Source organism: Cydia pomonella, chromosome 15, assembly GCF_033807575.1.
Source record: "Cydia pomonella isolate Wapato2018A chromosome 15, ilCydPomo1, whole genome shotgun sequence".
Classification (NCBI taxonomy): domain Eukaryota; kingdom Metazoa; phylum Arthropoda; class Insecta; order Lepidoptera; family Tortricidae; genus Cydia; species Cydia pomonella.
In genome coordinates this window covers 3,175,072-3,187,082 of record NC_084717.1, presented here as the reverse complement: position 1 = coordinate 3,187,082, position 12,011 = coordinate 3,175,072, and the positions used below count along the sequence as shown (strand labels likewise).

General features: G+C 46.8%; 1 protein-coding gene across 1 annotated transcript; it reads right to left on the bottom strand.

Moving 5' to 3' along the window:
- Positions 1-3,787: 3,787 nt before the first annotated feature.
- On the bottom strand, positions 3,788-11,732 carry LOC133525571 (plexin A3). The gene is made up of 3 exons (XM_061861872.1): positions 11,441-11,732; positions 10,909-10,999; positions 3,788-10,011 (listed from the first exon to the last, which is right to left on the bottom strand). Exon 3 carries the CDS (start codon positions 9,947-9,949, stop codon positions 4,262-4,264), a length of 5,688 nt encoding a protein of 1,895 aa, XP_061717856.1. The 5' UTR covers positions 9,950-10,011; positions 10,909-10,999; positions 11,441-11,732; the 3' UTR covers positions 3,788-4,261.
- Positions 11,733-12,011: the final 279 nt, after the last annotated feature.

Below are 12,011 nucleotides of genomic sequence, written 5' to 3'. Positions count from 1 at the left end.
GTACAAAGTCAAATTGCAATGTCGCAAAACTTTTAACGAAAACTGCAGCCCGGAATTTCCGTGTTCCCGTTCGATACAGCAGTGTTAATGTAAATTGCCGGCCGCTGCAAAAATGCTAGTCCTCTCCGACATCTGGCACCGCGACCTCAATAAACGCGGCTGTATATTTTATTTACACTTGTGCAAGCAAACAGCGATAAGGGACAGATTTCCACAGACGTTCCGCTTGATTCCAACCACAGGAAGATCTCAATTTAAAACTACAATCGAAGGATGTGGCCGAAGGAATTTACTCTTTGAATTATTACACGCGACGATCAAAGTAATGCCCACGTAGGCGGACACCCCTCGAATATACATTTGTTTCACTTTTGTCTTTCAATGTTAATTTCAAACGTGACGCGCCTGTCTAATTGTATTGCTGCTAATCAATTTTGGACGTAAACAATTTCGAATTCCAAATGTTGCTTATTCATTTTCGCTCTCATTGTCAAGCGAGCGGTAAAGTTCTGATTAATCGGCCCAACGTTAACGTAACAAAAGACTGAAAATAAAGCGAACTATCAATCACTTAGAACGAGGTCGCGGAGACGAAGAGCCTCTAGAGAAACATGATACAATACTTTCACCAGCACGAAGCCGAGACCACACGGAGTCGGTGGCATGCAAATTCGCCACTCGAAATGCAACGTGACATGACGAGGGGGGACGGCATTCCTAGCAGGACGGCCGAGTGGGGGGGCGGTCATCGACCGTCCTCCGCGCGGCGCGCATAAACTACGCAGCCGCATAAGGTCAATACGACCAAACTGAACCCATTGCTTTCGCAACTATTGTTCGTAACCCGAAACCAATTATGGGCCCACACACGAATCTAATGCATTGCGCAAGAGGATATCTGTAAATTAGATTATCTGCGTATTGTCGTCACACGCATCGAAACTGTCGCTAAGCTACTTTTACTCGGCAATAAACATCAGGATGAGGCAATATTGATGTATTACACGCGTGTTACATCTGTAAACGTCTCTCAGACAATATGTGAAAGAGAAAATGACCTAATTTACATTTTTAGCGCCTGGTTAATTATTCATACAAAAATGGAATAAGAGTTAGTTGGAACGCTTCACCAAGCGTGCATATTTTTATGAATAAGGTTAAAAAATGATGCCGATGAGTTGTACGTTGACTCTTGTCAAAGATTTGATGCTACATTTGTATTGTATCAACGTTGTGTTTTCAATGTAAGTCTGCTTGTGTGTATGCTATATGACCTTTACAAAGGATTAGTAAATATTGACCGTAACATCCAGCCCCACGACGTTGTCTAAATACTTAATAACCTGTGTGAGCGACCAGCTGCTAACTGAACGTCACCGGATTCCATGAGTCACTTAAATATACATACAGATTATACCATACAGTGGCCAAGCATGCCGAGAGATAACGATAACTTGGATGATATAACGACAAAAAATCTCATGTCATGTTTTTCCTGGTCATAGTACGTATGATGTCATCGTGAGACTTTGTAAGATATTAATGTAACAATAAATGGTACTTACCTTACCGCGAGCATTTCTTCTTGACCATCGACGTATTTTTTTGGTCAGAAACCCACTGCAGCGCACGGTTAAGCTTACGCAAGTTTTATCACATTCGCTTCGTATTCAAATGAAGAGTAAAAACAACAGCAAAAAAAATGGAATTATCTTAAATGCCTCGCGTGCTTACCTTACGCCGCAGTGGCCTTCTGCCTTTAAACCTAGAATGTATAATCCTACACCGGTAGCATATTTTTCGCGTCCGGCATAAAACTTTCGTCCTTCTCATACTCCAGTAGCTGGTAAGGGACGAACACTTTATGTCGGAGTTTTAGACACATTAACTCTGTTGAAAAGTTAGATTGTAACCTTTGTCGCAAGGCCTGTATTTCGCTAACTTGATCGATAAGTTTCTAGGTCGGTAAGTAACGACGATCATTATCTAACATCTTTAAACTTAACAAAGAAAATGTCAGTTGGTATCAAGTTAGTAAATAAAGGCGTGTCTAGAATACGTGCTACTTTTGCTACAAACCTGCACAAAATATATGTGTAGGAATCATGTAACAGTCCAGCAATGACATAATGCAATATTAACCACAAGGCCAACGCATTGGCAACCGTCCTAAACACTGTTCCCTGTGGTTATACTATTGATCAATTCAATTACCCCATTACGAACGTAGCAATTAAATTTCTCTACCACTTCGTATCTTCAGTGACATACCGAGAGGTAATGATATCATATCCCAGCTTTCATACTGATTGTCACTCTGATAAGGTACGAAATGGTACGTAAATCAAATTCCTTAAATGTATTCGAGGTGAATTTGTAAGAAATAGAGTTCAATTTTGGACAAACAGAACCTATCAGTCAAATGAACCTACATAGACACTGTGTGTAGGTATTGGCCTGATTCATCAGTTACAAGACTAATAAGATAACAGTATCAGTAAGTTAATTTTAAACAAAATGGTCGAGCGCCCGTTTATTGTTCACTTTGTTTGACATCCGCTCGACTCGGCTTACAGAAATATTTACTTTATCGTACTCTGAGCTCATTACGAAATTAATTAACTGCGAAAAGCGACGCTTGGTTTACTGTTGCGAAGGCAATTTTAAAAATATGATTTATAGCTTTATCTGTTTTTCCTCGATAAATGTGAATTATTTACGTTATTTTAACTGCAAAGTTGAGGGCACGCCGAGCTGATAAACTGTAATAGAATCTCTCCTGCAAACAATGCAGTTTTCCACGAACAATGGTTAAGTTTACATAAAAGTGCAATGCAATGCTGTTTACCTTCGAACGCCATTCGAGTATTAGTGCTCGGGGCGGACCAAGTTTACAGCGAAAAGAAAAAAGCGTAGATTATACTACAGAAACGGGATCGCGTTTCAAGTTTACAACACATGTTACAGTTTATTTTGGGAACAAGAAATATGTCTTAAAACTTAAATTATGAACCATGCTTGAATTGCTGCAATAGAAATTTGTAATAACAATTTTATGACTATGTAACTCAAGTGTCTTAATGTTGATTACTTGTGCTAAATTAAGACTATATTTCCCTTCGTCATTAAGACCACGAGGAGTTTCTAAGAAAGTTGTATTCAAATTACGTATAGTGTGACTAAAAGTGTAATTCATCACATCTGGAAGCATCCTCAGCGTGGAGCAATTATTTTTAGCCGCGGGTTATGGTGACCGATTTCCTGTTGCCCGCTCGGCGTGCGCTCGTAGGTGAAAATGACTTACTTTCATATCCTGCCGTCCACGACCACAGCGCCACCATCGCGAGCAGCCAGTGGTACATTAGCCCTTCGATCTTCCAATAGAGGGGGGCGCAGAAGGGTCTGATCAGGCGCAGCGCCATCATCCACACCACGTATGCGGGGATGCAGTACAAGTTGTTCACGACCGCGAATGCCGTGCGCGCCGCGATCCGCACGTACCGGCTGAAACAGCAGGGCTGCGTCACCTCACGTCTCGCCACGACACGTCACGTCACGGCACGCGCCACGCCGGGCCCCGCGCGACACGGACACAAAGCGACGACCATGTGAGAGGACAGTGACGTGCGAACACCACAGAGTGAGACCGGGGGTTTGATTACTCGCGAGAGGCCCGGGCGAGACGGTTCAGTGCGTCCTCCCTGCTGATACTGCCGCGGGGGCTTTCGTCGGGGCTCGGGGCGGCTTGCGGACCTGGCGCTGCGCCGTGCACAATCAAAACACAACGTACATTCGACGATATTTATTAATGGAATCGTTCACCGGTTCACTGTCGGTTATTTCGTAAGTAGACTGCAAGTACAAATTTAAAAATTGCCCGTCAGCGAGCGAACCTCGCGCTCGCCGGCGAGCTTACATGCGATTTCGTTTGCGACACACATTTTACACCGATTCGACGTAACATTAACTCGTACGACGCGAGCACACATAGACAGACATACACAATTTTATTTTACGATGCATACTGTGGCACGACCGGGGCCGGCCGAGTTCGTCGTGTAAAAACAATACAAAGTTCATTATATAAAATTAAAAAACGACATCGGACCGCTGAAATTATACAAAAATTACAATATTTAAGACTGTACACTATCTAATATATACAAAAGTTGCCAGCATAGATATGTGCGAGGGCGTTATATACATGGCGGTGGGTGGCTTGGCAGCCGACGCGCGACTACCCGAGCGGAGCAGACAGAGCCTACACGTTGTAGTCGTGCGTCATGAGGCCGTGCACCTGCTCGAGGCGGTACGCGAGCCGCTGCTTCTGCGAGAACTCGTCCTCCTCGAGCGTCACCATCAGTTGCTCGTTATACTTCACCGCGTACGCGTAAAGCTCGTTCAGTGCGCAGTTCGTGTTGAACTCCTTCGTGTGGAGGCGCGATTCCTCCGCTAGCATTGCGTTCATGTCCTGATCCGATATCGCCGGCATCAACTTAATATCCGCGTAATACCGTTCCACCCACTCCTTATATACCGGAATGTCTTTCGCGTACAAAAGCTTAGAGGATGGCGAATCTTTACCGAGAATGTGATCGGACGTGGAACACGAATCCATAAACGTTTGAGCGATTACCGAAAGACACGAATCGACCGTATTAGACTTGTGTACGTCGAACACGAAATTAGGATTTTTAATGAGATTCACCCAGAAGCGTAACGGTAGCGAATTGCTCTTCCAAGTGTGTACTACTTCGGGATCTGAGATAGCGTGCTGTAGTGCCTGGTCGTCGAGGAAATCGAACATATACTTTATGGCGAGCGGCAACGCGGATCCGCGGTGCGCGGTACTGAAAATAGTTTCGAATAAATCATCCACAAACTTTTGTAGCGTACCCTTAGTGGCAAGGAGACGCGTGAGATATATCTCTGAGACCATTTTGTTTCCGCGCTCCCCTTCCTTGTGTGCGTCACCATCGTGGTGCCTAACTAAATGCCAGTACTTGAAGCCGCCGCCGTGTTCGTATTTGAAAGGACTCGCCGGCGGACTGGCGGAGCCGTATTTACCCCTATTGAGAGTTTCATAAGTGTGCGACTTATCGTTTTTCTCCATGTTGGACAGATTATAAACGGAGCTCTGTTTAGCAACTAGACTGAGGCAAGCGCCGTCTGGCACGCGGTAGTGGTTGAGGGTGTTAAGTTTGCGCCACTCGCCTTCGCATTTAGTAGTGCTGTCTTCGTCGTACAGAATTAATCGACCGCAGGCGCCCGTGCGCCATTCCAAGTCTAGCTCGTCACGACTCGGCCTTTGCGAATATGGAGTAGCGCGGTAAATGGCATCTAAACACTTCTCTTTTACTTGGCTTATGGTATCACAGTCGAGGACTTTTACTTGTACGTTTTCCGTCGTAGCGTCTAAGCCGCTCACGAAGATCGTTTGTTGGGATATGGACACGCTCACCGCTATCGGTTTGAAATCTATCGACTGCCTAATAAGTTTTTCTTCGCTGAGCGAATATCGCGCCTCAGAGGTTATTGCATCTACGGGGCCTTTGTCTACTTGACCTTTCATTGACCTAAACAAAAGATAGAGCGGTTCGCCAGCGCATTCACGGAGGAATTTATATAAGAGAAAAGTAAACCAGGCGCTCAACATTTTCTCAGCAACGCTCTCAGTTCGCCTCAATAGCAGTTTAGGGTGGCTTTTACCCTCCATGCACTTCTCGATAAGCTCCGCCAACAGGGTTTTCAGAACGTCAGTGCAATACTCCATTTTACTTTGCAAAGTTACCATAATAAGGGAAGCAACATTGACACGATCGCGCATTGAAAAATATCTATTGCTTTCTAAAGTACGAATAAATAATAAAAGGAATGTTTTGTTCATAATAAGCTGTCCAAACATTCTGAGACCTTTATCTTTCCTAATAAGCTCTGGACGCTCCCACTGGAGGACGGCATGGTCGTCGATGTTGGGGAACAAGATCTTCATGGCGTACGTGCGATAGTCCAAGAAAGGAATCCCACCCGTCACGTCTCCCGTCAAGTCTGTCATCTCAGTCTGCAGCTCCGCAAACGCCTCCTTGCATTCCGCAGCTACCCTTAATTCTAAAATATCCATTTGCTCCTGCATATTCTTCAGTACCCTAATATTTTCAGTTGATTTTCTCCTATACATAACTAAAAACACGACAAATACTAATATGAGTATAACTATACTGGCGATTACGCCGAATAATACTGGCTTTCCGATAGCCGCCTGTAGGCCCGCCTGCGAGGAATACGACAACTTGCCGATCTTATACATGAGATGGCGACCTACTTTGACGACCACCTCGGGTGTGTCAACTCCGTCGGGCAGTTCGTCTCGCGAGGGAGGCCGACAAGTCAACTGGTGTCTTGCGAGAGACGTCACGTTGCAAAGGCTTTCTCCTATGTGAACTTCCACGTCACTCTCAGTACACGCCCTATCTAAATTCTGACCGTTTATCGTCAAATACTCTGATTTATAATACTTTACGTCCTCGTCAAATTTATCATAATACGGATCGGGATAAAGCAGGAAAGCGTCATGTGTCTTGCTGGTAAGATTCTGCACGCTTTGCACGTCGTCCATGTAAAAACCGTATTCTAATTCCAAAGGCCTATCCGGATCTAGGCTGAGCCCGGCGCTTTCAATCCCGGGAGACTCGCAAATGAGATGTGTTTGAAAGTCGACTCTGTGGCAAGGCGCGATGTAAGGTCGATTGTCGTGATATACGTACATCCGAGGGAACTGAATAGAATGAAAATTACGGCCCATTACTTTAATCTTTATGCCCCCGGATGGAATTCCTTTAGGCTGCTTGCGCTGTGTCGCGAGCGGCGGGCCAGATTCAACTGCAACTACCTCGGGATCCTCTATGTATTCAAACTTTTCGCGTTCTAAAGTACGCATACCGTTGTCAAAACGCATACGTAATGTACCCATTTTAAGCTGATAAGAATGACTCGTCCTACAAACTGCTTCTTCGTGAGTCACAGTCAGAATAGCGCAAGGCAAATCGTCGATAAATGCTTGAATGTTACTTCCCGCGTTCAGATACTCGCCGGTGATACGTAAAATAGTGCCCCCTGATTGCGGACCGTATTTCGGTTGAATAGAGTTTATTTTCGGATTGACGAATGCGTAATGATGCTTAGATTCCCCGCGATAATCTGCCACTCTGACGACAACAGGGCCATCCCGTGGTACTTCTTCGCCGGGGCCGTCTACGGTACAAACAATGCGCCTTGTTTTAACGTACAGTTCTATAATTGGTTGGCATTTAATACCCGCAATAGTGACGCCGTTATAAATATCGGAAATGTTGCGACCTAGATTTATGCCTTCAATAGTGATGTTAGTACCCCCATCCCACGGACCTAGCTGCGGCCTAAACGAGTGAATCTCCGGGTTAGGGCATGTTTGAGTACGGTTTAGCCAAACACTAGGCGTGCCGCATTGTTCTTGAACTTCGCACCTATCCGAGCCCTGGCACCAGCCGCATCCAAATTTCTCAGGGAGCGCAAGACAAATTCCGCAATTATCCGCCATATCGTTACAACGGTAAATGAGTATGTGAGTATTATCCGGATTATCTAACGGTTTAGAGCCTCCCCAGATTACGGCGAAAGACGCGGTAATATTAGGAGCGCGGGACGTGTAGGTAAATTCAACGGGCTCACAATATATAGTATCGGCAAGAAGTTGAGCATTCACATGGGTTACGCGGCCTTCGATATTAAACTGACAAACAAATCGAGTCTGGACTATAAATTGCCCGATTATGTGTACTTTAACTTTTATTGCTTTTTTGACGCCGGAAGGAACTAGGATTTCGTTCGAGCCGTCTGAAGTGGAGTTTATAGTGGGGCAGAAACCGGGCCCGGAGCGATAACTGGGACCTATTCTGCTGACACCGGTAACTAATATATCGTTTCTGCAATTCTCGGCCGTGTCGTGAGTGCAACGGTGTCCGTCGACACACCAGTCGCACGGGAACGAGGAACTAACGCACTGAGTGCACGAGCTGTACGTGTTGCAGTCAAAGAACGTGAAATTAGTCGCCACAAAATCGGGTCCCTGAGTCGTGCGCACCGACAGCTTGGCCGTGAAGTGATGCTGGCCCGCGGGGATCGGTGGGAGCGTGTCGGTGCGCGGAGTAGTACAATTAACGCCGTAAGGCTTCCTAGTAGCATTGGTTATTAAAGTACGATCTAAAGCTGTAAATGCACACAGAAATTGTCCATTAAGTGTAGGCAAGTTTTCGATAACTAAGTCTAATGTCCTTGCAGTCGTTCGTTGCAATTGATTTGGTGTCACTTGAGTAATCGTAGTGCAACGACCGCTGCGGTACGAGATCCAATATAGGGGATCTTTGGCTGCGTCCTGGCAGTCCGATCGGAGGCTACACTTGTTCTCTAGAGAACACCATCCACAGTAAGGGTCTTTGGCTCCGAGACACGTCAAACACGATTTATAGACGCTACACTCTTGAACTTTCACTTTAGACACTTTACGTTCAGTCATTACGTATAAATGCATCAATTGAGTATCAAAGAATAAGTCTTTATTAACTGGTGACTTTTCATCCACGACGATGTCGCCATATTCAAATGCAGAAGTGGCGCTCTCAACGACGATTTTCTTCAGATGCCCCTCGGCCGTTCCGGCGAATACTACAGTATAATCGCCCGTTGACGTGGCTGCCACAGCAGTAAGCCTCTTGTTGAACACGGCCACCGGGACCGCCTCTACCGGCTGCTCTCCTCCTAAAGGCGTATTCACGTCTAAGCCACAGAAATCTTCACTTATAGATTGTAACTTAGTTCCGATGCAAGGATGGGATGGCGATATGAAATCCAAGCCCCGAGAACCATTGCCGCTAAAACACGTCTTTATGTTTTGCATAAATTTGCGTCGAATCGCTTTGAGGGAATACACGCATAAAGCGGACAAGTCTGACGGCGTGTTCATATTTATATCTTCACTCTGGCTAAAGGCGGCGAATAATACATCATCCTGCGCTGTAATACCGAGCTCACCCGCTAGCACGGAGCCGGCTTTCCCGACGAACGCCGCTTGCACTAGATTATATCCAAAATTGCGTCCGCCTTCGCCCGTGCAAGACATCGGAATTTCTGTATAAGAGTAATAATTTTCGTCATCATGGCATACTCGCACTAGCTTGCTGTAATAGCTGTCGGATCCCACGCCTCGTAGCTGCGTGGTTAGAAAGTAGCTGAATCCCTCTGAGCTGAAGCCGTACACGTATTTTATGGGATAGCGTTCGCGGGATAATGAATTGACGAACATTCTCGTGCCGGTCGTGACCGCCGTTCGGGCTATCATAAATAGACGGTCCTCCTCTAGCGAGCGGCTGCTGACAGTAGGAACTTCGGAGCGATAGGGCGAGTTGCCCGTGAAGGTGACGCCGACGTACATAACTTGTGTCATGGGCGGGTTCGGCGGACCGGGCGCGATGAACGCGACCGTCGACGCCGACGCATTGTTGGCGACCACAGGCTCGCGGACTTCGCGCACCTCTTTCGAAATGTTGTGCAGATTGCGCACGGAGCAAAGCCCCTGAAGCACGGACCCGCAGGTGATGAGTCGGCTGGTGGCATAGTCGATCACTAACGCCTTATTCGCATTGTCGGTCGGTTTCTTGATGAAGTTGGGCGGGCAGTCGAAGGTGCACTGGGCGGAGTCGTTGACGGGGCCGGTGACGATGGACTGCGCGACCTCCAGGTCGGGGGAGAGCTGGTAGATCTTGTTGACGGCGCCGACGTAGACGCGGCCCGTGTTGCGGTCGACCACGAGGTGGTTGAAGAGGGAGGCCGCCGAGGGGTCGCTGAAGCTGCGCACCACGTCCTGGTCGGCGCGGGCGGCCAGCGCCAGCGCCAGGGCCAGCAGGGCTCGCCACATGGCGCGCGCGCATGTGCCCGGCCTACCGCGGCGCGCCGCCCCCGCCTCGAGCCCCCCAACGCCTGCAAGCGACACACCGCTCAGCATGGGCCGCGTCCGCTTCCCATCGCACCGCACCGCTCCACACCCTGCCACTCGGCTACCTGCATCTCACGGCGACGTCTGACTCCCTCAGTCTGAGCCCCGTTCAGAGTGAGACAACCGCGAGGTCGCACAGAACTCCTAGGATGGTAAAATATATTGGAATCGCGCGATTTCGTAACCGCGCGGTTCCCGCAGCATCTGAACAGGACCAAACGATGTCGCGTCAAGTAAACAGTAATTTTTGTGTACCTATAAAAGTCAGATGCCCTCATGAGATGCAGCGGGACTGTACAAATGTTCGATACACCTATATTTGCGTCCGGCGAAGCCCTCGTGTGTTATTGAGCCTATAATCGAGTGTGTTACGAATGTCCGCGCGAGTTTCGAGTTCGGAGAGGTCTAGTGCGATCGGAGCGTTCGCGACATCAAGCGACGACGCTTAGTGACCGCTTCCAACGACGACTAACAACCAATTCGTGCATGCATTACTAGCTGATTAATTACGAAAATCAATTAGTCATGACCGGTCGTCTATTAATCATCTCATTGTTCTCACATCATTAAAGCAGCTTACGGCTGATAGTAGCGTCTCGCCTTGACAATTCAAAGCGAACTGTAATTATTATTAGACGTTCAATCAATGAACCGAACGAAAATAGGTTGGTCGTTGGAATGTTCGGTCACGGCTGTCCCGGCGCGGTCAGTGCTTTTATAAGGTCACACCGACGAAAGCCTCAGTCAGCATTATCAGACAGGGGAGGGATAAAACAAAAGTGCGATATGGCATGCTCGTAACGGGACTCAACGTGGCAACGATAAAAACAAACATTGGATCAACTAAATACACCGATAGTACACCGATTACGAATACTCACAGGATTGCCATGGCGGAATAATGAGCTTCGATATGTATGGTGGCTCGCTATAACAGCACTAGCATAGTGCGGGGACAGCAGAGCGGGAGACCTGCAAACAAACATCATTTTAAAGCTGGGCCCGCTTGGACGCTCGATCGATCCGCTGGCGCGAGCCGCCGATGCACGCCACGAGCGCAGCGGACCCGGCGCCGCCTACTGCCCGCTATAACTACCTAGCGCACCACGACCGACACCAACCGGTCGTAGTTTCGTTTGTTGACTTCGCTGCATTCCCTGCCCACCCACTCGACCTAATCTAAACCACCTACGCACGCGGACCGATACAAAAACTACACAATTATCACTAGCGCTACTATTGCGAAGTAGCTAAACGGGCGCGTTGTAACTACGAATGCATTCGAGACGCAGGGAACGGAGAAAAGTCAGCCATTATCGCGCACACGAGTCGATAGTCGGAAGCCATTCCAATATAAATGCCACGAGTACCTATTTTTCACTGCAGTAAAGCAAGATTAACACTAAAACTCACCTTGGTATTGATAATCTCTCGATTATAGAAACAATCCTTTGGAATCCACGATCGGTATTGAACTGCAAACACTAGTAAACCACTGAACACAATTCTTTCTGTATTTCACTGTTATTGTAATGTAAACACTAAACACCACTATTGACGACTTATTTCACAACATTACACTTATAAAAATCCTAGTCCGAGGAGAGGAGCCCGTTTGCACAATGAGTCCGCGGCAAGGGCATCAGCCGTCGTACATTGCTCGTCGTGGAATGAATTTGGTTTCCCTTTTCGAACAAGTCTAGGCGTGACTGAGCCGAGAAAAGCCGAACACTGCCGAGGCGAAGCTATAGTTTCCTGATGCGCCACTAGAGGCAGCACTATCTTAATATGCGCTCAAAATAAAACATTGTTTACAGAGAAATAAAATTTTACATTTTAATTAATTGAATGATTATTAGATTTAATTTATTTTCGTTATGTTGGTTGTTTCAAATTTTAATATATGATTAACAAATCGATATTATCCTCATTTGATAAATTTGATAAAAGATGTACGCTGTATTTTATTTTTACGTTGGCAACT